Source organism: Heliangelus exortis, chromosome 3 (assembly GCF_036169615.1).
Source record: "Heliangelus exortis chromosome 3, bHelExo1.hap1, whole genome shotgun sequence".
Taxonomy (NCBI): domain Eukaryota; kingdom Metazoa; phylum Chordata; class Aves; order Apodiformes; family Trochilidae; genus Heliangelus; species Heliangelus exortis.
The window spans coordinates 74329708-74353869 of NC_092424.1; the positions used below are offsets into that span (position 1 = coordinate 74329708).

The following is a 24162-nucleotide window of genomic DNA, read 5'->3' on the forward strand; positions in this document are numbered from 1 at the left end:
AAAACGAACATACACCACATTTGTATTCTACCAAACAGAGAGTGTATTTCCTTTAAAATTATATAGTGCGTGCTTTTAGATGCATGCTTTTCAATATTTATTTTACATTTGTTACTCAAATATTATCTGTTATAAATAATTGCAACTTGATCAAATGGTGCACCTGTTATCATATGGGAACCTCCTCAGTGCTGCAAGTGTGGCCTTTTTTGACTTTTTTTTTCTTCCTTTCTTTCCAAAAAGCTGTTGGTATTGCTTTATTAGGACCCGAGAAAGCACGTCTGAGGGTCAGATAAAGTGTACAGATGCCAGAGGCGCTTGCAGACCCCGGGGCTGCTGCTGAGCCCTCCGGGGGTCGGACCGCTGGAACAAGTGACGGGAGAGCACATAGAAAAAAATCGTTTCCAAAAGGCACAATTTCCTCGACACAAAGGTACAATAAAAATATATGGCCACTGAAATACGGGGCGCCTATGGGGAAGCGGTGCCTGCCCGATGGGATCCCGGGCCCGCCAGGGTTTCCCCACCCACCCCCACCCCAGCCCTCTCTCGGCATCACGGCTGCAGCCCGCGTATTCCCGGCCGCCCCGCCGCCCGCGGGGACCTGCCCGCCCGCGCTGCCCGCCACACGGCCTCCGGTGGGACCGCCCCGGGAGCTCAGAGTAAATGGGAGGGGGGTCTGCAGCGCTCCCCCCGCCCCGCCCCGGTCGGCTCCTGCATCACTGCTCGCGGTTCCTGCTGCCACTCTCCGGGTCGCTCTGGTCGTCGGTGAAGCAGACGTCCACGTCGCTCTCGTTATCAGTCTTTTGCTCCTGCTCGGGGTGCGCGTAGCCAGAGTCACTCTTGTCCTCGGCTGCCTTGCCGAGACTCTGCCCCGGATGCCGGGACTTGACGTGCCGCTCCAGGTCGCGGCGCCGCACCAGCACCTTGCCGCAGTACTCGCAGCGGTAAGGAGTGTTGCCCTCGGCGTGCAGGCGTATGTGTTTGTTGAGGTTGCTGGGGTCCCCGAAGGGCCGCAGGCAGACCTTGCACTTGAGCGGCTTGTAGCCGGTGTGAGTCCGCATGTGGATCTTCAGCCCGTACTTGCGGGAGTACAACTTCCCGCAGTAGAGGCACAGGTGCCCGGTCTTAGGCTTCCCGCCGGCCGCCCCCGCCGCTCCCGCCGGCAGAGCTTCCAGCCTCCCGCGGCCCTTCTCGGCCGCCAGCTCGGAGAGCTGCTGCGTGTGCATGGCGATCTCCCGATCGATGCTGGCCAGCGAGCCCAGCTCGGCGGCGTGCAGCCCGGCCGCGGGCCCCCCGAAGTACGACACCGACTCGGGGTACTTGAGGAGGCCGCCGAGGTGCAGCTTCAGCGGGTAGTAGGGCGCGGCGCCGTACAGCAGCTCCCCGTTGTAGACGGTGAGCGGCATCACCGGCAGCCCGCACTCCCCCGCGTACGCCTTCAGCCCCTCGAAGGGCGGCAGCGCGAACCGCTCCAGGGCCCCGCCGGGCATCGGAGGGTAGCGGGCGGGCGGCAGCGCGGCGGCGGACAGCCCCCGCTCCACCTGCCGGAAGGCCGAGGCCTCCTCCAGGGGCGAGAGCAGCGGGAAGGCCCGTAGTCCGCCACCGCACGCCAGCCCCGCCGCCGCCGCTGCCGCCGCCGCTGCCGCCGCCGGGGGGGCGGCCTCGCCCGGCAGCGCCCCGCACTTGGGCGGTGCCTCGGCGGCGGCGCGTCCCGCCTTCAGCCCCCCCAGCAACTTAGAGAAGCCGAGGGCGGTGGCGCCCCGCGCCTCCTCCCGCAGCGGCCCGGCGGGGCGGAAGGCCGAACGCGCCCCGGGGCAGAGTGCCAGCCCATTGCCGCCCGCCGGGCCCAGCAGCGGCCCCGGCCCACGGGCGGCCCCCACGCTCATGTCCAGGGCGCGCTCCTGCTCCTCCTTACCCGCCGGCCTCTTGGGCAGCCCCTGCTTGGCGAGAGGCGGGGAGGCGGCGGCAGCCTCCCGCTTGACGGGCTCCCGCGGGCCGCAGCCGGGGGGCGGGTGGCCGCGCAGGGCGGTGGCCGGAGGCTCCTTGGCGGGGAGGCCGAAAGCGGCAGAGGCAGGCCGACCGTGGTCGTGGTGGAGGAAGGGCCGGCCGTGGCTCAGCGCGCAGTGGAAGTGGACGTGAGCCTTGAGGCTGTTGGGGTACTTGAAGGTCCTCCAGCAGTACCAGCAGATATACCGCTCCTCCCCTGCAGAGGCAAGCGGAGGGGCCCGTCAGAGATGGCCCCATATCCCCGCGCATCCCCGCGCATCCCCGCCACCGCAGCTCGTCCCTCCGGTGCGGGCGCTGCGCGGTGCAGGCTGCGCTCCCGCAGACGGGGCGCCGTGGCGCCGGGGGGGAGCAGCTGCTGCCTCGAGTCGTCTGTCGGGGGGCCCATCTGTTGGCGTTTGCGGAGGAGGTAGCGTATGTCAGGGAGTCGGCTGCAGCGAACAAAGGCCAATCTAATGATCGTCAGCCCCTCATTACGCGGCGAGACAATATCCGATATGTATGGGCCATATGTAATCATTCCCTTTCAGAGGACAATGCCCTTTCTGCCCCGTCCCCTAAACACTTCGGCTTCTCTCAAGCGGAACAGACCTCGGTGGCCGCGGCTGTGATGACTACCCGGCACGGCGGAGACGTAGGCTTCTCTTTCCCCAACCTGGCCCTTCCTGTCACCAAAGTCCCCTGCCAGGACCAATGCCAGTAGCCTCTCCCCAGCCCCGACGGTGAAACGATTCCTCTACCTGTCTGAATACCTCTCTTTCTCTCCTTTCCTTCCTTTCTCTCCCTCTCTACTTCCTAAATCCTTCCTTCCCCGTCTTTTCCCCTTGCCTTTTTTTTTCTCTTCCCCTCTTCGTTCTCTTCTCTCTTTTTTATTTCTGTCTGCGTGTATCCACATCTTTCTCGGTCGTTCTTCCCAGTCACTTCAATACACCGAAAAAGCTTTTCAGAAATGTTCCCCCGAGCTGCTGCCCTCCTTCCCCTTCCCCAGCCGATCCTCACTCCTTACTTAATGCACCGAAGCCCCAAAGGTGAGGCCAAGTACCACACAGAACCGAGAGGCACCCCGGACCTGACACCAGGAAGTTCTTTGGAGGATGGGGCGGGGCACAGGCGGCCTGGGATGAGGGGGCTTTGGCCCTGCGCTGCATTCCGGGGCACCCGGAGGGCCGAGGCGGACACGCTGGCTACTACCATTCTCCTAAGATGGTTTTTCATGCCCGGGATCAGCCGGTGGAACTCAGTGAGCGCATCCGGGACCGCTATGGCTGAAAGTCGAAATATTCGCTCTCTGTGGGAAACTCCATCCCCAACTCGCCTGGAAGGATCCAGCTGTAGTGCGTGTGTCTCGTCGTCTGTGTCCTTGCCGTCTTGCCTGGCTTGCCATGGAGCGGTGGTCCGGCGCTGTGCAGCGATACGAAGTTCGTAGACTTGGTTATTTGCCCCGTCGAGGAGGGAGTCAGGCAGGTGCGTGTTTTCCTGGGTGCGGAGGGGGGGTTAGCAGTGTAACCACGGCTCCAATCCCACCGCCATGCACTGGAAAAGGGGTAGAGGAGTGGCAAGGACCGACAGCGTGCAGCGGACACGCATCCCCGAGGGCTCCGTCTTGGCGCCTTCATTTGCCTTTGCGGGTCTCTCCACCGGGCCGGCTTGGCCTTGTCTGGCCAGAGACCGGGTGCCTCCCGAGACCCACCGAATGAGGCGCTTTCCCGGGCTCTGTCCCAGCCCGTAAACCATAACTCGAGGAAAAGGATGGGGGGGAAAATGTATATACAACGACAAAAATCGAAACAAACAAAAAAAAAGCATGAAAACCACTTCTTTCTCATCACGGTACACCCAAATAACTGGGGTCAAACACTTAAGATTTCCAAAGCTGTGGGTTTGGGGTTTTTGTTGTTTGTATTAAAATCTGTAAAAAAAAAAAAAAAAAAAAAAAAATAATAATAATAATAATAATAATAAAAAGTTGTCTGAATTTCTTCCGCACAGTTTTCTTTTGTTTTCCGACGTACTATCATTAAATGCTTCAGCATTTTGATACACTTATTCTGAGCCCGTATTAATGAACCTGGAATCTGTGAACACAGCCCATCTGCAGGGTCAGACAGTAACGAATCCTCACTTCGGCGGAACGAGGAAGATGCCACATGCCGGGTGCCTCTCGCAAACCTGAGCTTTCTTTCCTTTCCCGAGAAGCACTGGTACCCATCCACTGGCAAGGGCTGCTGGGCTGGGGCGACAGAACCGAGTACCGTGACATCCCTCCCGCATCCGAAACTTCGCCAGAGCTTTTAGAAGGGGTGGCCCTCCGTAGCTGCATGGCCTCACTGCCTTTGACAGTGGGGGGACACAGAGGTGACAGCGAGCTTCTTTTCCGAGTACGGTTTTAGTAAAAGGATGGATTTGGGCTCTTACGCATCGCAGGACACTGATGGGACGAGAGCTGCCAGCGTCCGGCGTTCCAGCAGTTATCGTTCCAGGCCATATCCTGATTATTCCGCAGAGTAGCCAGCCTTGGGGGGGGTAGGACTCGTCCGCCTCCCCGAATGGTGGTTCTTGTTCGTTTCTCAGGGACACCTTCAGGCCGACGGATCTTCTGCGTAGGGCAGGAGCAGGCGGGGTCCCCTCGCCACTAGCGGAGCGGGTTTAGCCCGAGGTGAGCGAGTGTCTGCAGGTGGCACTGAGCCGCTGCCACCCCCCCCCCCCCCGGGACCGGGATTAGCGATCCTCCGGGATTAGCGGTCCGCCTGCCGCCGGCCCAGCACGATATATGAACGTTGAAGGGTTTCTCCTTCTTTCACCTCGTTTAATGTCCTGCCACCTTACCACATTGGTGTAACTCCAGCTAAGAATCACCTTGCTGATTGAAACAAGCGGTCCCAGTTGTCTGTCTTCCCCTTTCCAATATCCTCGGATATCCTTATCTAAGTGTAATTAGATGCCGATTTATTTTTTATCTAATGCATCCTAATTTCTAGGAACTACCAACTACCGCCCGCTTTGACTTGTCTTGATCTGCCCACAAAATAATCTGAAAAGTGTCTCTGTAGCTCTGAAAAAGGAAAGCGGCATTTTGAAAATCTAAGAAGCCAATTTACTGTCTCGCATAATACTACCGTTGCTGCAGAGAAATCCCATTTGCCTATCAAAAGATCATTAGATTGTGCCGATGACGGAGCGACTCGAGGCACGGGGGCCCTTTCCATACGCTACCGAGTTAATAGATCACCCTTTAAATATAAGCAGATGGGGTCTTAGTTTAAAGGGTGGCAGGTTAAAAGTCCCCGCAGCTGTGCTGGCATTAATTTTTCTGAGGACACGGATTCGAAAGGCCAACATTTACCTACCGCAGTCTGAGTTCCCGTTAAAATGTCAATTAAAGAGAGTTGGTTTGTTTTGTTTCATTTAATTTGGTTGCTCTGAAATCAATGCCCTCATCTGTACCTTTCTCGTCGTGCGTCGGGGTGGCCGTGACGGGGATGTCAAACCACTGCGCCAGAGGGTTGGAATACCAGACGGTGAGCTCCTCTCCCGGCTGGACATCTCTCAGAGCCCGGTAGAAAATCTGGGAGGGTAAAAAAAGAAAGTTCTTCAGGAGGCTTGAGAGGGGAGACAGGTGCCAGAGACCAGTGCCAGGCCGGCCCGGAGCCGCCAGTGGGGTACCTGTCCTCCTGGAAGATCCGCAACAGCCTCCAGTGTCTGCTCTTGGGAGTTTCGGGCAGCCCGGATTAACCCTATCCACTCCAGAGCTGAACTCCCGGCTTCATCCACTAATTCCCCTCTCACCATCCGCACCTGGAAGACAGGCGGCTGTCACTTCCACACGAGACGAAACAAAAAGAAAAAAAAAATCTTACCTCTATCCCTGCCTGCCTGCCTGCTCTGCCTTGCCAGGCAAACCTGCTTTCCCACACCGGGCAGGTGTCTGGGCAGCAGATCTGGGCAGCAGAGGCGAGAGCACCTCGTTTTACCACTAGTTTGATTCTTTCATTCTCACCTAGATTGGGGTAGCACCTACCTCGACCAGCACGTGCCTTGGGAAAGCTGGTGCTGGCCTGGAGTGGGCTGCTTCTCTGTGGGGGTAAGGGTGGAAGAACCCGATCCCGGCTAAGACCTGCAGCACTTGCGAGGGAAAATAGGATTTTTTCCCTTGGGTCGCACTGGCACAAACGCTCCTTGTTCAGCCACAGCTGCTGAATTTAGCTTAGCGCTATATTAAATGCCCAGGTGAGATGTTATTTTCTTGGAAGGGTTTGTGCAGCCTCTGAGACAGTGCAAAACAATTGCGACACATACGACTTGTCGGGAGACGGGAGGGGGAAAAGAGAGAGGATTCTGCTTAGCTACAAAGTCTCTGTAGCCCCATACTTCATAATCTGCTTGGCTATACAAAGAGAAAATGAAGTGCCCATTCTCTGAATGACCGTGCAATAAAAGTCATTGGAACAAAGCAGTCTAAAGGGAGAAACCAAGGGAGCCAGATGAGAAATAAATTTGAGTGGGCTGGCAGAGCGTTTAAAAACAATTAAAGGGCATTAAAAATCCGAGCGGAACGCGTGAGCCGCGGCTGCCCGGGGGGTGGAAGGAGGCATCTCATCCGCAGCCCCCTGAGGAGTCTGATGGACGGGGCGAGTACCCTTCACCGCCGCCTTCTCCTCGCTCCTTCACAGCTCGGACATCGACTGACCCCGGAGCATGTAGCCGGGTGGTCGTCACCCCCTCCCGCTCCTGTTGTGCAGGTTATTTTCGGCTCCGGGGGAAGGAGATGGTCCAAAGCTTTGAGAGGAGGCCGAGCTGCTGTGGGTTGCCCTGAGACCTGCACAGCGCCGCTGCCCCCGGTGGAGCCCCTGGCCAGGCCCCCTCCCACCCCACCCCCTCCATCCCCCTGCGCTCCCCTCCGGCCCCAAACCAAAAGACCCACTAGACCCTCGACCGAAGAGAGGGATGGAGGGGAACAAACCCGAGCCAAACGCAGGAGTAAATCGGTGCATCTGCCTCTCCCCCTTTTACTTCCCCGGACAAAACCCGGAGGCTGTGAAAGCCGTGTGCCCCCTTCTCGCCGGGGTTCTGGGGACCAGGAGCCAGCCGTGGCACGTCCTGGCCCTGCCGGGGAATGAGTGATGCAGAGCCCCGAGGGGCGAGGGCCGGGCTGCGGGACCAGCGCCCAGCGGCACCGGGCACGGGGCTGCAGCGGTGCCTTCAGCACGTCTGTGTCCAAGGCGGGTGGGAGTCCGCTCCTCCGGGAGAGCCCCCGGGTCCCCTGGCCTTCCGAGGAGGCCGGCCGGGCTAGCGGGGCGCCAGGCGCTGGGGAGGAGAGGGAGAGGGCACGGGCGGGCAGGCTTTCCTGGCAAAGCCTCGTGGAGACATCTCGGGACGCTTTGGAAACGCTTCCCTCTCCTTTCCTGGCTCTCTCTAAGAAGGGAGGATCGAAGAGGGAGGGGGGAATAGCAGCCTCTTCTCCCAAGCAGTCTTCCCCAGAGCCAACGAAAAAGCAAAGTCCAGCGGTGCAGGAGAGACCGTAGGAAAATACCTTTTTTTTGGGTCCTGGCTCCCTGCGGTCTGACAGGTACTTGCCCAGTTTGAAGATGCCCGGCACGGGACCCAGCCGCAGCCCGGCCGGGATGCAGCTCTCGGCGCTGACGCTGATGGCCGGAGCCCTGCTGGTTTGCATCGCTGCCTCTGGGTGAGAGCGCTCGGGAACCCCAACTACTTAAGGGGGCCGGAGTGACAGCAGCGGCGGCTGGGAGGATGAGCACAGGCTTATCTCCGCCCGCAGAGTGACGCGGCGGTGTGCGAACGCCGGCTTTTCAACGGGAGCAGGAGGGGTACCCCTTGGCAGGGGGATGCTCTGGGGCGCACAGTTTGGTGAGAGAGTTTGGCTCCTCGAGCAGCTGCGGAGTCCCATCCAAGAGGGTCACATGGAGCCTTTCCCTAACCCTCCTGCATAATCAGGCGGAGTGAATGGCTGGCAGACAATGGGCCAGGCGACCTTCCCATTCCTAAAAATCCAATTTGTCAAGGGCAAAGAAAAGGAGCTGGTGAATCAAAGGTCTGGAGGGACCATTAATCCTCAGCATGGGGTATTGTCCCCGAGACAGTTACGATATTTTAAGTGACAAATCCACTGTATAATTTCTCCATAAATTTTACTTCCTTTTATTGTTCCTCGACAAACCAGTTTTGGAAAATAAGTGACTATTTTAAGTCTACTTGGCTGAGCCTTTTGAGGTTTAATATACTTCAAAGATTTTTAATTCTCTTCCCTTGGCTTTATTCTAAAGGAGATTAAACAAAGAGATGGGGAATGTTTTGAGGACTTGTTAACTTCTATTGATTCCCGGCGTGTGCCATACAGAAATTGGGCAGGTACTTGATGGGAAAACACCAGAAAATACCTACACTTTTTTTTTTTCTTTTTTTTTTTTTTTTTAAGAACGACCATATTACCATTTCAGTAGGTTGGTTTCAGGCCAGTACTCTGGTTAGAAGAGCTTTGCTCCTTAAGGAGGAGGAATAGCACAAAATATGAGCGGCTGTAGCCCTCTGTAAAACACAAACCGCTGCGTCTACGAGCGCTGTAGAAGATGTGCCTGTAATTCGTGCGATTAGGAAATAGAGACATACAGCCACCAGGAAACAGAAACACGGCCAGCAGATTAACACAGATGTCTAGCGAACAGCGTGCAGCTGAATTCTTCGTTTAGTACATCCACAGGTCCCCCTCCGACATGCAAAATCACTTGCACGAAGACTGCTTTCGGAGGGGGAAGCTATAAAAAACCGACTGTAAATAAAGACAGAACGAAGTGGTTCTAACAGAGTGTGCCTAAGTTCCTCCTTCTCAGATAAATATTTAAATTAAGACACCACGAGGCGCTAGGATTAGGTCACTTTATGAGTCAGGCTGGATAAACTTCTAATAATTCTCCAAGAAAATTCTTCTTTACTGAAAAGTAAAGGTGGGAGACTTTTTTCTTACACACATACAGCTATCCAGATGTGCCTAATTAGACTAAAGAACACAGTAACAAATTCAATTTTCCAGTACCGTTTTTATTGACTTGTTTAATTCCCGCTATCAGGTCTTTTCTACTCCATATCTCATAACTCTCCAAAAAGCTGAATTCTTTACCTTGCTCCTGTGGAGCAGTTGAACAGGCAGATTCTATCGCTTGCTTTCAGAAGCAATTGCAGGTATGGAGCTTTGGTTTTGTTTTGTTGTTGTGTTTTGGGTTGTTTGTTTTTTCTTTTCTCTGCCGTTTTTCTAATAGTCAGACCTAATAAATTTCAAAAGAAAAACGAAAGAGCTACGCTGAGAGGTGAATCTGCCGGTAGGGGCCAGGTAACCGAGCGGGTTCTTCTCAGGTAACCCCGCCGTCCGCAAGATAAACCTTGGCACGTCTTTTACGATGTGATGGTTAGCGTGGGCAGCTATCTGGATTTATTTGCCTCCCGTCACGCCTCGCACCGTGGGAGGCAAAGGCCACAGGGATGAGCACGGGGAACGAGAGAGAATTGGAACAGGCGCCTCTCAAAAGCTGGCAGTCGCAAAGATGCTCTTCACTTCTCCCTGGCCGGCACAGCGCCGGCACCGCAGTGAAAGCTCAGCCTGGCCAGTGACCACTGCCGATGGGGTGACAGATGCCAGCGCCGCTCGCTGTTGGAGCTGACCCTGTTGCTGCTAGCCCACTGCCCTCCACAAGCCACCGGCCTCCACTCAGACAGTCGGGACGAGCCCTGAAATGCCACCATCCTTGCTGAGACCATCGGCGAGCAAAGGGCCAGCCGACCCGCCCGTTCCCCCGAGGGCGCTGGGAGGGGAACTTTGGGATCCCCCGTCCAGGCGCGACAGGGATCGGGACTGAGTACCACCGCCTGCTCTGGGAGATGCACTGAGTCCTCGTGGGCCGTGGATGTGTTTTTAGCTATGATAGATACTGGCGCACACACGAGATAAATGTCGTGCCTGCCGCCACCAGAATCAATGATCACCGATCGCATCTCTCCGGGGTGCGACGGCAAAGACGGTCCCGAAGCGTGTGTGTGTGTGTATGTTTCTTTTTCACTTCAGGGAGGGGAAGAGGGGAGGAGAGGATGTGGGGAACTGAAGATGACCCCTTTGATCAGTGGCCTGAATGGGGAAAAAAGGATAAACAAGAAGTTGAGGGCAATAAATTTCAGCCATGAACATGTCCCGGTAACCTCTGGCCTGGCCACTCGAGGATGAGACCGCGTTGAAATTCCGAGAGCCGCAGAGGTAGAGAGAGGGCTTTTAAGGCGACCAAGGTACCCTACTGCTCCGCCTCGGGAGCCGCTCCCTCCCAGGCCTTAATGAGTCAAAAAGCGTGAACGACACGCGAACAATTTTATCAATAGGACCATGTAAAGGCCGACTGTGAGGAAAGTTATTTATTAATATAGCCGATTGTGGCTGGTTCCCATCCACTCAGAAAAGAAAAGCCCTTGCTCTGGAAGCATTCACACCAGTTCTCCAATTTTTATTCTGTCCTGTGGCTCAAAGTTGAAGTTCCCCAAGTGAAATAAATTGTCCACAAAAGAGGAAAGGAACCACATTTTCTTTTATTTTTCCTACCCTAAAAAGGAAGGGTGAAACCGATCTAATGTGCCCACTGGAGCAAGATGCAGCATGAAAGGCTGGGTGTTAAAAGTAAAAGCAGCCTTTGGAGCAAATGGGATGGAAAATTAAATGAAATTAAATAGCTTGAACGACCGTATTGTCCCTTATTAAAAAGACACATTAATTACATGGTTTCAGCTTTATTCAAAGACAATGTTTAGACTCAATCAAAACATTCCACTATCGCTCTTTATATACTTAAATCGGGCTACTAGAGGCACCATTAATGCGAGATCACTTTTGCCCAGAGATGCGTCGAAAGTTATTTTCCTCGGCGGCCCTTATTTATGCCCACCGCTGAACTGCCGGTGCCCCTGAGCAACACTTTGGCACACTGTTCTCCCTGATTTAACAGGTTGCCCCATAATGAGGCATGAATGTTAAGGAACAACAGTCATCCAAAGAGGCACAGTTGCAGAGAGCAATGTCCCACCAGGGAGCTCCATTCAAACTACCAAACCGCTCCGGCACAGAGAAGGTTCAACACCACATTCAGACCAGCATGAATGCCTGTATACAGGGCCCGGCTCATTATTCCGCGGAGCACCGCAGCGGAGGCTTGAACAAAATGCTGCAAGTTCATTCAGCAGGCCATACTCCGGCGGGACAGCCCAGCCGGCGGCTCCTGGGGTGACCTTTTTCCCAAATGGCTCTGCGCCGCCGAGGCCGCCGTTACCCGGACTGGGAGACGGGACGGGGCTCCCCGCCCTGCCCGGGCCGGTCCCCGCCACGGTCCCGCCGCAATGGCATGGGGATGGAAGGAACTGGGCCGAGAGCAATGGGGAGAGGCTTGCTGAGACCCCGAAAAACGGAAATCCCCATTATACCGAAGAGACCGATAAGGTCTGAACGTCTTCTTCTCTTCTCTTCTCTTCTCTTCTCTTCTCTTCTCTTCTCTTCTCTTCTCTTCTCTTCTCTTCTCTTCTCTTCTCTTCTCTTCTCTTCTCTTCTCTTCTCTTCTCTTCTCTTCTCTTCTCTTCTCTTCTCTTCTCTTCTCTTCTCTTCTCTTCTCTTCTCTTCTCTTCTCTTCTCTTCTCCTCCTCCATTCCCTCCTTCCCTCCTGCCTTCCCCTCTCTTTTGCATTTTGTTAATATCTCCTACTCGATACAGCTCGCTTTCCCTCTTTCAGACACTTTCTCTCAGCCTCTCCTTCCCTTTACCACCCTTTCCTCCTTCCCTGTTTCTTCCCACCACATCCATTCCTCCACCGCGACACCAAACGCAGTCGCAGCAGCCCCGTCGAGGCGCTGCCGGTGCCTGTGCCCGGTGCTGCTGGCGGGCGGTGCCGGTTGGCGGTTCCGGGCGGTCGTGGCCCGGTCTGGCGGCCCCCAACCAGCTGTGCGGTGCAGACGAGATGCGGGTGGGATATTAAAACAGCTTTTGAATAGTAATTCAGGTTCTATGGGAAACCGGGCAGATGACTGGAGCTCGATTTGGTATTCGTATTGTTAATCACGAGTGTCAGCCCAGATCGGATTCAAACACGTTTTGTTCTCGTTAAAAATTCCAGTGTATGGGGCTGAGATTTTTTTTCCTTTTAGCCTAGCTTTAGTTGGAGGCGATACTTGCCACATAAAGTATTCAAAGTCTGTCTAAAGTTGCCTTTTAACCGGATTCTCCCCCTCCCGCAGCCCCCACCGTATCTCTTGGTTCTTTCGGTTGACATGGTGCAAATAAAAGTCAGTAAACTTGTTGCTGAATTGCAATGTTTCGGTGTACCTTATAAATTCATACCTTTTCTCCCTCGATCGCCTCAGAATGAGCCCCTGCCTCAATTCGATTTTCCTTGCTGTTGGGCACATTTAGGAGAGAGTCTATTTGTGAAGTTCATTTCTAGGCAAATGTATTCAAGAGCTGATTGGGATGAATAGGACCGTGTGTCAGCCGCCCCTAATTGGGATTAAAGCACTTCGGACCATATGCAGAGAGTGACAGAAATTCTCAGGTTTCATTGTGCTCAGACTTCCACCCGCCTGGACACTCCCCCTGGAAAAGGGAGGATTTATAAAGATTTTAGCAAGAAGCTGAGGAAATAAAGGAGAGGCAGAAAATGACCTGGCTAATGTCCCTCTGCTGCACTGCCAGCGTGGCATCTGCCGGGGATACGGACAGGCAGCGGCGGGACCCGGCGAGGCGGAGGGGCAGAGGCCAGGAGGGGCCGGGATTGGACCGGGCGCCGGGGTTGCTCTTCGGAGTGAAGGGAAGCAGGTCTCGCTTCTCTCACGCTCGGTTTGCGGTCTGGATTGGAAATTTGGAACCAAAAACCATAACTCTCGGGCTGGGGGTTATATGGGATGGGAATGACAACCCCCAAAGGGAAACTTCCCCGGGTGTTTCTAGGCTAAGGAACAAACTTCTAAGAGAGCAGGGAGGCGAGGCAGGCGGGGAGGAAATATGTGAATTACAGGCAAAAGCAGCTCCCTGCCCAGCCCAGCACTGGTATCAGGGAAATGGGGTTTTTGGAAATGCAACCCTGCTGCCGGGGGCTGTACTTCCTACGCTGGGTCTGCCTGATCTAGTGAAAGATGCTACGGCCCGGGGGTTGGACTAGATGATCTTTAAAGGCCCCTTCCAAACCAAACCACTCCGTGAATCGATGCTTTCAACTTAAAGCTGCTCCATGTCCATACCCATCCATTGCCCTGCATGCCCGCCTCTCTGTCCATCTGCGTGCCAACTGTGCAAGGGCCACCCTGGAAGGGTGTTTGGCTCTGTCTGCCCCTGCGGAGCCACAGCAAGAGGCAACGCTCAAAGCTCAGGCCTGGCCGTATCATGCTGTGACTTATCTGAGTGTGAGATCGCCTGCACGCTACAATCCAAACCTTTGAGAGAAAAAGTAACATTCAAGTTAGTGTCGTCGGTTATCAGAAAAACGATGGTTAATCCCATCAGAACCAGACGGTTAAGAGACTGTACCTCTGTAGCCTTTGTTTGCGAAGGCTACTTTGTCCCAACGAGGTGACCGAGGGCAAGGTGACTGCCTGCTGCTCTCGTCCTCTCCACGCTCCTCTGCAAAATGCCCACAGCCCCGACAGGGCGCTTTTTAGTGCCGGTTGCCCATGCAAACCCGTGTGGCGCTGGAGGCACAGCCCGTGTCCCGGCGGGGACTCCGATCCCGAGGAGCACCCCGCTCCCCCCTCGCTCTTCACATCCCCTGAGGAGCCTCCGGGGAGGGCTCGACAACCCCGGGGAGATACGGACTCAACTTGCCTCGGCGATAAAGAGCCGGGTGTCCCCTCCGCAGAGGAAATCCCCTGGTACTACCTGCAGGCTGGTCGGAGCGGTGGGAAGGGTCCCGCCCGCTACCCATGATGAGGCAGCAATGCCTCTCGCTTGGGCTGGCATATTCCCATGTCCTGCGGCTCTGGCCGGGAGGGGAGAGGAAACGGAATAGGAGAAATTAGCCGAAGCGTGCCCAATGTTCCGGGCATGCCGAACTGGCCTTGGGATGCTATGCACGAAGTCTGGACGGCCTGGGAAGAAGCAGTATGAATCTGCCTTTAACAGCAAATATCTCAGATCAGGGATTCCATTCTCTGGGACGGGTTTGGTCCTGCAAGCCGTCCGCTGTAAGTGAAAGGTCTGGATTAGAGGAGACTGACAGAACCAAGAAAAGCCCTCCGCCTCTCCTCCCTCACCGCCGGGCCTGGGGCACGGCCGGTGCCACCTCGGCGAGGACCGGACATTTCTGCAAAACAAAAGAGCAGAGGAAGCGGCGGGCACGGTCGTGCGTGGAGGTGTGCGGGGCTCAGGGCACGGCGAATCCTGAGCCCGGGAGAATCCCCTGACATAATTTCTCTGCAATTGCGGTGACTATGGGCCGGATGAAATGCACAGCCTTGACATATCTCCGCCCCCAGACGGCTGTGATATTTAAATAAATAAGAAAAGAGCACCCCCACTCCAGCCGGCAACGCTGGCCCAGCTTTTCTGGGGGGACATCCAGGCGGGTTTGTCAGTGCAGCCTGAAGCCAGCCGGGGCGCCTCATGTTTGCTCCACCCCTGGAACCAAACCTCTGCCCTCTCCCCAGCCCTAGGAAAGAAGCGCGGGTCAGGACGGAGGGGCACAAATGCTCGGCCCCCGGCTGCTGATCGCTCCCGGGCAGCCCCCAAAAGTGTGGCCCGCTGACGTATTTCTTTTTTCTCGGGTTAAAGGCAGACTGCGCTCTGCTGCCTGCAGCTACAGCATCCATACATCTCAGGCGTATATTCACAGACACCTCACATGCAGGAGAATTGCGGGTTTGCCTGTGTGTCCGCACATAAGCAGCCGGGTATGTCTGTATGTATAGGCATACATTTATTTGTAAGCTTGTGTGCTGAAATCACTGTTAAGCGATCCCCCTTTTCCCACGGATTTCGTGACAGCCGGGAGAAAGGCCCTTCCACTGCCTCCGGCCGTCCTCGAGTGACAGGGCTGTGACTTATGGAAAAATATAATGTACATACAGAGCCAGATGTTACCGAGCATATACCGAACTAATGCGCTAAGAAGCACCGACAAAGATATGCCTGGCTGAGTTGCTTCTGCACTCGGGAGAGCAGGAGAGTGAAGAAACAGAAGGTCCTTGCTCCTCTTCCCGTCCTCCCGCACCAAAAGTATCCCCGAGAATCCAGTTCATGGAGTTATATTCTCATCTCAGCTACCTCTAAGTCGGGCTTTGTCAAGACAGTGGTCGTATCACTCAAATCACACGGTCCCACCAACTCTAGGCAGGCAAGCTATTACTGACTTTTGAATCCAGCCTGGGCTTTAATTGTCTGTGGTTTTGCGTTTGTTTTATTTTGTTCTGATTTTTGTAATACAGTGGGAGTCCCCTACTCTGAACATTTCCACAAACTGTCTCTTTCCATCCTGACAGCTTGACAGATCCGAGCCAGACCCTGAATCACTTCCAGGGATGAAATTGTGCAGCGACAGAGGAAGCCAAAGCACGCAAGCAGAGCGCGCATGGCGCAGAGCTCTCCTCCTCCTCCTCTTCCTCGGACCCCTTTGCCGCGCTCAGCTCGGCTCAAGCCGAAAAATATTCTTTGTACACCGCGTAAATTTGTTATGTTTTCCTCAAGAGATTAAAGGGTTGGGTAATTTCTTTTAAAATCAGCCCTGTATTTAGAGAGGATTTGCGAAAGCACTGTAAAACGAAGCACTGTAAATCTTCACCCCGAGGGGCAGCGTTATAGTGCAGTAACAGCAACGACGTAGCTGTAGTTTACTGGGAGGGGGGGGATGTGGGAGGGTGTGTGGTTGCCTCAGCAGATGCCAAGGACCGCGGACGAAGCAAGTGCCATCGGTGCCGGGATGGGGAGCCGGGGGCACGGGGGAGGGAAGGTGCCAACCCACTCCGGCTACAAACGCCCTCGGTTCAGGAATCGGGAGGTGAAACTGATGGTGACTTCGCCTATTAGGTTCCCACTGAATCCAGCACTTGATCTGAGGAGAGACAGGAAAACAAATCGTTGGCACGGAAGAGAGAAAGAGATGGAAAAAAAAAAAAAAAATTGGTATCTGCTGGAAGGAAAATCTCTCTCTGCGGTGGCACCAGAGAGCAGGGCAGAGATTGCTGGCTGGCTGGTCATAATGTAAACGGAGAAAGAGATAGGTTTTGCCAGCAAGGAGAAAGGGCTGTAAGAGAGATGACTTCCTAATGAGTGCATATAATGTTGTAAAGGGTTTCACCATTTTATGCTTTTCAAGATATGACTATCAGCAAGGAAAAAAAAAATGTAGAATTTAGCAAAAACGCAGCCATCAGAAACTGTTCGTTACACTCTGGTAAACATTCCCTCATGGTGAAATTGTTGGTGGGGGCGGAAGGCAGGGCAAGAAAACGAATCTTCTTCTAGTAGATGTAGCTCTCTAATTAATGAATCTGACAAACTGAAAGGTCTTCCTCTGGTTCCTGTGACTTGACTTCTTTTTCTTTTTTTTTTTTCCCTTTTTTTCCTTTTTTTTTTTTTTTTTTTTTTTTTTTTAACTCAGTAAAGATGTTTGAAACAAAATAGTATTTGGTTTAGATAAGCAGAATAAAAGAGGTTAAATCCATGTTGTCTAGGACGTATCTGAAAGCATACAACGAAGTACAGACCTTTTTCTTCATTTCTGCATTGCATATTTTGATGCTGAAATATGCATCATTTTTGACAGCTTCGGGGTTATGAAACCAAAGAACCTTGTAGGTGTCATCTGTCGGAAATAATTTTTCGTTATAGCCTATAGATTTGATGTTCTTTCTATTCATTGTTCCTGCTATTAAAATAAAATCTAAATAAAATTATTCAGTATTTTTGCCCCATCGCCTGTGGACCGCTGGCCTCAGCTTCCCCATTGTCACAATCTTTCCATCTAAATATTCAAATATGCATTCAGGAAAAGAAGACACATTAACCTCAAAATTTCCATCTCACACTATGTCCTTCATACCGAAAAATAAGGGGACACTTCGGGCAGACATATACAGAAGGGTTAGTGCCCCCAAAACTAGCAGGAAAAATCCCGTTTGTCTTTTAGTATTTCCATCAGGACTTGATATTCGGCGGGAGGTATCTTTTTAATAATCTTCCCTCCTTAAATTATTTGCGGAATGAACCCTTCTCAAAAATCATAGCATCATATAATCATAGAAAGTTAGGGGTTGGAAGGGACCTAGAAAGATCATCTAGTCCATCCGCCCCTGATAGATCAGGGTCACCTATAGCAGGTCACATGGGTTTTGTGGGTATTGTGGTCAAATGGGTTTGAATTGCTCGAAACATCCGTCTAACTACCTCTAGCTTTTGAGTCACCGGCTTTAAAGTTAAATGATGATGCCCACCGTATAGGTATTTCCTGAGAAAAGTGACTTGTCACCGTTGTGTTTAAACCCATGTCCCGAGGTATTAAAAGAAAAAAATCGAGTGTGCTCGTTCAGCTGCCGCTGAGAAGAGGTTTTCAGCAGCCCGGAGCATTGGGGCTCACCCCTAGGTACAGAAACTGGTCTCGGATGGGTGCCAGCCTGGACCGTCTACAAACGTAACCCCATATAGAGGGAATACTTAACTTTTAAACATCTCCTGTGAGCCTTCCGGGCAGCTCCCCTCGGAAATGTGGGACGCAGCCCAGCCTCCGAGATGCCCGCACCCTCCGGCACAGGTCTCCCAACGCTGCACCAAGCTGTCTGCACCACCACCCTCCCCACTCCCCTCCACAGATTTGGGAGCTGAGCGCCGCTGCTCTGTCCACTCCCCAGGAAGACCCAGCAACGCTGGACATAAATTGTTTGGGAAAGGGCGGCTCCATCCTACAGCCGCGATGCGGTGAGGTTGTCCACTAATCCTTTACCTTGCAAAGAAGGGGGGGAAAATACTATTTTTATTTAAAATTCGGAGGGAGCAAAAATACATCTGTCCCCTGTGATGAGGTCCTAGGAAATGAAATATCTGGATATTCATCGCGTTACACCTGAAGTTGCCACCCTGTCCCGCTGTGTCAGTGGTCACAGAGAACCCCGCTCCTCGCGTCCCTCAGTTCCTATAAAAAAAAGCCTCCCCCCGACCCTTCCCGCTGGAGGCAAAGTCCCTGCAGACCTGCGGGATGTGCAGCGCGGCCGCGCAGGCTGGCGCGGAGAGGCGGAGGATGCTGTCGAGGGTGGGGTTTTGGGGTACCCCCGCCGAGTCGGGTTGTATTGGAGGTTGTTGAAACCGGGTGGTAAAGGACGGTGGTTTCTCAAACTCCCTTTGGGAACCCGCAAAACGGGGTGGCAAAGAATGTGCAGACACACACGCATGTGTGTGTCCGCAGGTGTATGAAATCTGTCGGGGGGAATATAGGCAAGGAAATATAAAACGAGGTAGTGATATATTTTCTATCCCGGTTACACAGTTTTTGCTCACTGTCATAGTTCCAGAAAACCTCTCTGAGCTTCTGGGCTGGAGAGAAACCATTTGCTACCAGATACAGTGAGGCAGCAAAGCCTCCCCTTGGAAAAAACTTCCCTCAAGCGTAATCCAGTGAAGATGCAATTAATTAAATCGCTTCTCTGTTTTCTGCTCATTTCTCCCCGCTAATGTCAGGGGTTCGTGAGGGAAGGGGTATGTGTGTGTGTGTGGGGGGGGGTGGGGTAGGGTGGGGGGGTGTGTTTTTAGGGGGTGGTGTTTCTCCTCGGCCCAGGTTCCGCCGTGAGCACCAGGAGCGGCAGCCCCTCTCCCGCCTGCCGGGTTGCTTCAAGGTTCCTCCATACCTTTGCGAAGTCGTGCAGAAAAAGAAAACCAACAAACGTCTCCCATGGGATCGAGTCATGCGAGAAAATACGTGCTCCTAATTTTATTCGAGTTAATAAAAGCGACAAAACAGGCTTGCAAACACGGGCGGCTGGGGCTGAAGGCGGACGTGCTTCTCTCGGCAGGGGGAAAGGCAGGTTTTTGAATTATAACCTGGAGGAACAGCAAGAAAGGAAGGAGAGGTCCTGGGGAAGTGGAGAAAGCTTCTGTGTAAGACTGGGGTGACACGGGAGCATTCACGGTGTCCTGCGGGAGGAGGGGGAGGAGGACGACGACCGCGGGCTGTGTCCATGTTACGGTACCTTCCTTTCCTCCGGAGGGGCCAGGAGCCTACACCTTCGGGGCAGACAGTGTTTAGGGTGCAGAGAAGTCCCCGAGAGGGCACCCCCCATGGGTAAGGCAGGCAGATAGAGAGGGCTCCTGTCCTGGACTGAGCGGCAGCCTCGGGCAGCCTCCTGACTTCTCGGGGCACCTTTCATTGCCCACATCGGCTTAATATTGCTTTAACTGAAGGCTTGAGAGGAGGTAAGAAGGAGATGAACCCTTCCTGCGAGGGGGCAGGATAGCTCAGAGACCATCAGTTCCCTCCTCGTGTCCTCGCTGATGTCTCCACCGGAGCTACCTTCCCTTTGCCAGCACCAACACAGAAAAAGGAGAAGCCGTGGGGCGGGGGGAAGTGTCTGGCGGGGAGAAAAGAGAGGAAATCCTAAAAAAAAAAAAAAATCTTTTCACAGGCACCACATTTCCAGCGGGGAACGTGCTCTTTCCAGGGGGGAAAGTCCTCCCTGATCGGATGAACATATGCCCTGTGTGAGTGAAGGGCCATCGGGTGTCCGGATTGCAGGGTGATCCACAAAGGCTTCCAAGGTTTGAAAGGACAGGTTAAACCCCCACTCTGCCTGGACTGGGTGTGCTGTTCAGGATCCGATCCCACACGGCGGGGTCAGAGACACTTCCCGCACAGGAAACCCTGAGCCATGGGGGCGGAGGGTGCGTGTCCAGCTGACCAGAGCGAAAAAAGCCTCAAACCAACAGAGCACTGATTTCGTACTCTGTCCTGCATACATATTCCCTGATGTGTATATTTTACTAAGAGAAGGAGGTGGGGTTAAATGCCAGACCCAGAGATGAAAACCTTCTGAAATAATAGGCTACTGCGTGGGGTCCTTGACGATTTTTAAAAATTATTTTAACTGCAGGTTGGTAGGAGGTGGCTGAGAGCATCCTTCTGAACCAGTTATCCTTGCCAAGCCGTTGTCACAACAGTAATGCCTCCATCTCTTGTTATTTATCTTTCCATTGCAAACTGGACTTTCATCTAAAGTCCCCCATCTAATGAAATTATCCTGAATATTTCTATGTAAAATATTAAATGGCTGCCTTTGTGTGTCATGTGTGTGTGTGCACAGAGGGGCTAAGGGTTCTTCAAATAAAAAATTCTCTAATAAAAATGCTTTGCCCCTGAAATTCTGGATCAAGAACAACAAGATCTTTATGTTCAGATATGAGCATTACTGAGCAGCTGAATTTTTATTTCATATAACATTGTTTGTTAATACTTCCTACTGGTTTGACATAGGGTCACGTCCAGAGTCACTAATCCTCCAATCCACCTCCCCCATTGCAGAATATAGCCTAAAAGACCACCATTATTGGGAGAAATATCAGACAACTGTCACATTACCTAACTTAGCGAAATCATAACAAAAGCTTCCATTAGAAGTGACACAACATAAGCTGGAAGGGGTTTTCAATTCCACTTACACTTCTTTCCCCCATTCCTTCCCTGAAATGTCTCACATTCTCAGCATGTTTTGTGGAAGCTTGATTAAAGTCAGAAAATCTGGGTTTGTACCACTCATTGATTTCCTGAGGGGATATTAAACAGAAGAGGGCAAACAGCACTTATTGTCAGATCTGTGAGAAGATACATACATTTTCATTATTAGATGACTATGTAAACATGTAAAAAAACCCAACAGTATTATCAGAGACTATTTTTTGTGCACAACTAAAGACAAGAGTGACTGGAATTGTGGAGGAGGAGTCGTGAACAAAAAAACTGAGCAAGCATCCTCCTTCCATAATTTTAAATGCTATTTATAACATGTGGATCGGGAGAAGTATTTATTTTGTAATAAAAATAATCTATCTGACTGTCCTGTGTATATTTTTATCTAGTGATGGAGTAGTAAGTATATTCAATATGTTGGTGACAGGTTTTATTAGGGGGGCAGAGGGTAGAGATCAGCAAGAGCTGACAGTTAATTTCATCTCACAAATACGACAAAGTATAATTTTACCTGCAGGTTCTTGGCTGCGATTTTTTCATCCTATATCTGGATGTCCCTCAGAGCAGCAGCCAGGTCCAAGGCTGAGCAGGAGACAGCAGCACTGCACATCTGTTTCATGAAATCTTTGTTCGCCTGTTTTGACAGAAGCACATAGAGAGGACATGGTAAATAATGTGATCCTCCACACAGCTCCTGGAAAAGAAAGGCTGCAAAGCAATGTCAAAGGGAAAAGGTTCTGCCCTGTCTGCCCTCCATCATTCCCCTGCCCAGGAAAGCACCTCCCAGCTGGGCCTCCAGGGAGATGGAGCCGCAGCAGCATCCATGTCCTCCAAGCAACACAGGAAACAGCACACGGCCATCAATCTCCCCTGCACTCTGTGAATGTGGTCCCCCAGCTCCATGACAGCCACAGGACTCCTGGGCCTGGCAGCAGGCATCCCCAGCATGTCCCAATCAAGAGGAGTATGCCCCAATCAAGAGGAGCCCTTTTGATTGAATCAAGGGATGCTGCAGGGCTGAGAAGGACCCCCCAAAGCACCAGGACCCTTCCAGGTGTCATGCCACAGGGAGGATCTCCAGCATGGCAGTATATCCCTTTGTAGGGCATGTAGGAGGGTGGCTGAGCAGGGAAATGTGTATCCCAGGGGGTCTTTGCTTCTCTCTGTCTCTGGGTCTGTGGCACCAAGTGGACTTGCTCCTCCTCCATAGTTCTGGTTCTGGTATGGTATGCTGCAGTGCTGTGAAATCAGGTCATGCAATATGGGGCCTGTCCTGCTGGGAAAAGGACAGCCTTGGAGCAGGGCTGGCATGTCCCCGCAGTGCCAAGTGCTCCTGTTCCAGCAGCATCAGACAGCCCTTGTGGTGTCAGGTGCAGGGCAAGCAGAGCTGTCCCCTGTGCCCAGTGTGCAGCAGAGCAATGGTATTTATCATAGCTATGGTAAGTCTCCTGCCCAGTCCCTACTAATTGTTTCCTGCCATGCAGAAACACAAATCAATAACAGGAGGTAACAAAACAGAAGTACCAAAGCAAAGCAAGAGAAAGGCAAGGAGCAGGTAGAGAAGAATGGTGAAACAAAAAGATGCCTGCTTGATGTGATAAGCAGCTGCATGAGGTCTGCTGCTATTTTGGTTGCTCTGGTGCATTCATTGAAGCAATGACAGGCTCTGTATTGTACAGCACCTTCTCTCTCCGCTGGCTCCTGGGTGCTGTGCTAAGCTGGGTGTGATGCAGTTGGGGGTGGCTGTGATCCAAAAGCATGTGCTGGCAATCTGGTTCCTCTCTTTGTAGTTGTGACATTGAAATAGTGGAATAAGGACTTTCTTCTTTGAATTTTCACATGCTCAGCAAATTCTGCAAGGTCTTGATGGCTTTTTGGATGAAAAAGTAATGTCAGAGAGACTCCACAGAAATCCCACAGAACTCTGCTTGTGGTGCAGAGTTGCACTGAGAAGGGAGAAGTAAAGCAAACACAGCCACAGTATGCAAATTATTTCTTTCCTACCTCACGGCTCAACCTCACATTCCTAGTTATAAGCAGGGTCTCAAACCTAGACTATCTCTGACATGTCAAGGAAGGTGTCTCATTCCACCAGCAAAATCATTTAGAAACCCTACTGTCTCCATCTTACCCTGTGCATCTCCTTATGAAACATCTCCTGCATCTTAAGCTACACCATCAACAAGAGATCACTACAGAATCCTGTGGGACTGGGTCTGAAATGCCTCTCAGAGGGACTTTATCAGTCTAAGGACAAACACCAGGTGCTTCTCACTGCTACTGTCACCCAGAAATTCTTGGTTTACTGTTTCCAGTCCCCAGCCCCTGACAGTTTCAAGGCAAAGCCCAAACTAAGCACTCCTTGTATGCTTCAGGGACAGGGAGGGACAATCACAGACTGTCATGATAAGATATTATTCAGGTTCCCCTATACAAACACATATGTGTATATGCACATGTGTATGTATATGTATGCACATCTGCATACCTCTAGGTTCATCTTTGCCAAACACAATGCCAAATCTATTCATACATAATATATGAATATCCCAAATGATACCCAGATCTACATTAATTATATTCTGAATGGTTTGCTCATTGAATGTGTAGAAAGTTCCAATGTTAAGTTTTGCTGAACTGAGCCATTTTCTTGCTTACTGGTGACAGTGGTGATGGCTGCTTTGCAGGACATTTACTTCTGACACTACAAACAGCCTCTCAGTTCAGGGTAATGAAGCTGACAGAGATGGAGAGAGTTCATCCACTGTGAGGAGAACCTCTAGGGAGCAAGCAGGCTGCTCTTTACATGGTATGCTGCATGCAGACCAACAAAGCATACTCAAATTTTAGAACAAATAGGTTTTGTCAGACCATGCAAAAAATAGTCATCTCATGCTCACAGGTCTTGCCAACCTGTGCACCAAGCACTACTTAACCCATAGAATAAACCAGGAGTTACTTTGCTGAGGATCTGTCCTGTGAGAGAGCTTCTTGCTCTCATCATGGCGGCTGACAAAAACTCTGCTGACTTGTGGGTGCAAGGATGGGTCTGAACCCCAGTCTGGGTTCATGAGGGAACGGGAAGGTCATGGAGGCTGCAGCATTCCCAGAGCAGCTGCCAGCTGCTGTCTGTCTGTCTTGTGTGCAGGCAGCCTTCCCCTTCCTGCCCATATTTGGCCCTGTCAACTGGGCTTGCAGATGGAGTGCACACACACACTCATCTGTGTATAACATCACAGCAGTATGGCACTGCACTGGGTGGGGAAGGAAATAACCTCCCAGTCTAGGTTCTGCCACAGTAGGGTCCCCTCAGAGGTCATCAAGTCAGACTGTTGATTTTTGCAGTAAAAGGAGTGGTAAATGGGCAACAAACCTGGGACTGACTTACTCAGCCCACTGATTTCATATACAGTGGGTGTGGAGGACAGGGGAGATGAAGAGAGTAATGTAACTTCTGGCACCAGTGGAC

At 52.4% G+C, this 24162-nt stretch overlaps 1 protein-coding gene and 1 long non-coding RNA gene across 2 annotated transcripts; both read right to left on the bottom strand.

Moving 5' to 3' along the window:
• Positions 1-547: 547 nt before the first annotated feature.
• Positions 548-7766, bottom strand: PRDM13 (PR/SET domain 13). Its single transcript, XM_071741269.1, has 4 exons — positions 7538-7766; positions 5671-5802; positions 5452-5572; positions 548-2206 (listed from the first exon to the last, which is right to left on the bottom strand). The coding sequence occupies exons 1-4, from the start codon at positions 7676-7678 to the stop codon at positions 720-722; spliced, it is 1881 nt and encodes a 626-aa protein (XP_071597370.1). The 5' UTR covers positions 7679-7766; the 3' UTR covers positions 548-719.
• Positions 7767-18919: 11153 nt separating this feature from the next.
• Positions 18920-23805, bottom strand: LOC139795548 (uncharacterized). Its single transcript, XR_011725562.1, has 3 exons — positions 23653-23805; positions 21205-21327; positions 18920-20770 (listed from the first exon to the last, which is right to left on the bottom strand). It is a non-coding gene; the product is annotated as an uncharacterized lncRNA (long non-coding RNA).
• Positions 23806-24162: the final 357 nt, after the last annotated feature.

What these genes read in the sequence shown, in the direction of transcription:
- PRDM13 (XM_071741269.1), bottom strand. Translation starts at nt 7,678, where the DNA reads ATGCAAACCAGCAGGGCTCCGGCCATCAGCGTCAGCGCCGAGAGCTGC. An exon ending in AGCCAGGACCCAAAAAAAAG is followed by an intron (nt 5,803 to 7,537) that starts GTATTTTCCTAC and finishes CCTGTCTTCCAG; the next exon opens with GTGCGGATGGTGAGAGGGGA. An exon ending in CCCGACGCACGACGAGAAAG is followed by an intron (nt 2,207 to 5,451) that starts GTACAGATGAGG and finishes TTGCCTCTGCAG; the next exon opens with GGGAGGAGCGGTATATCTGC.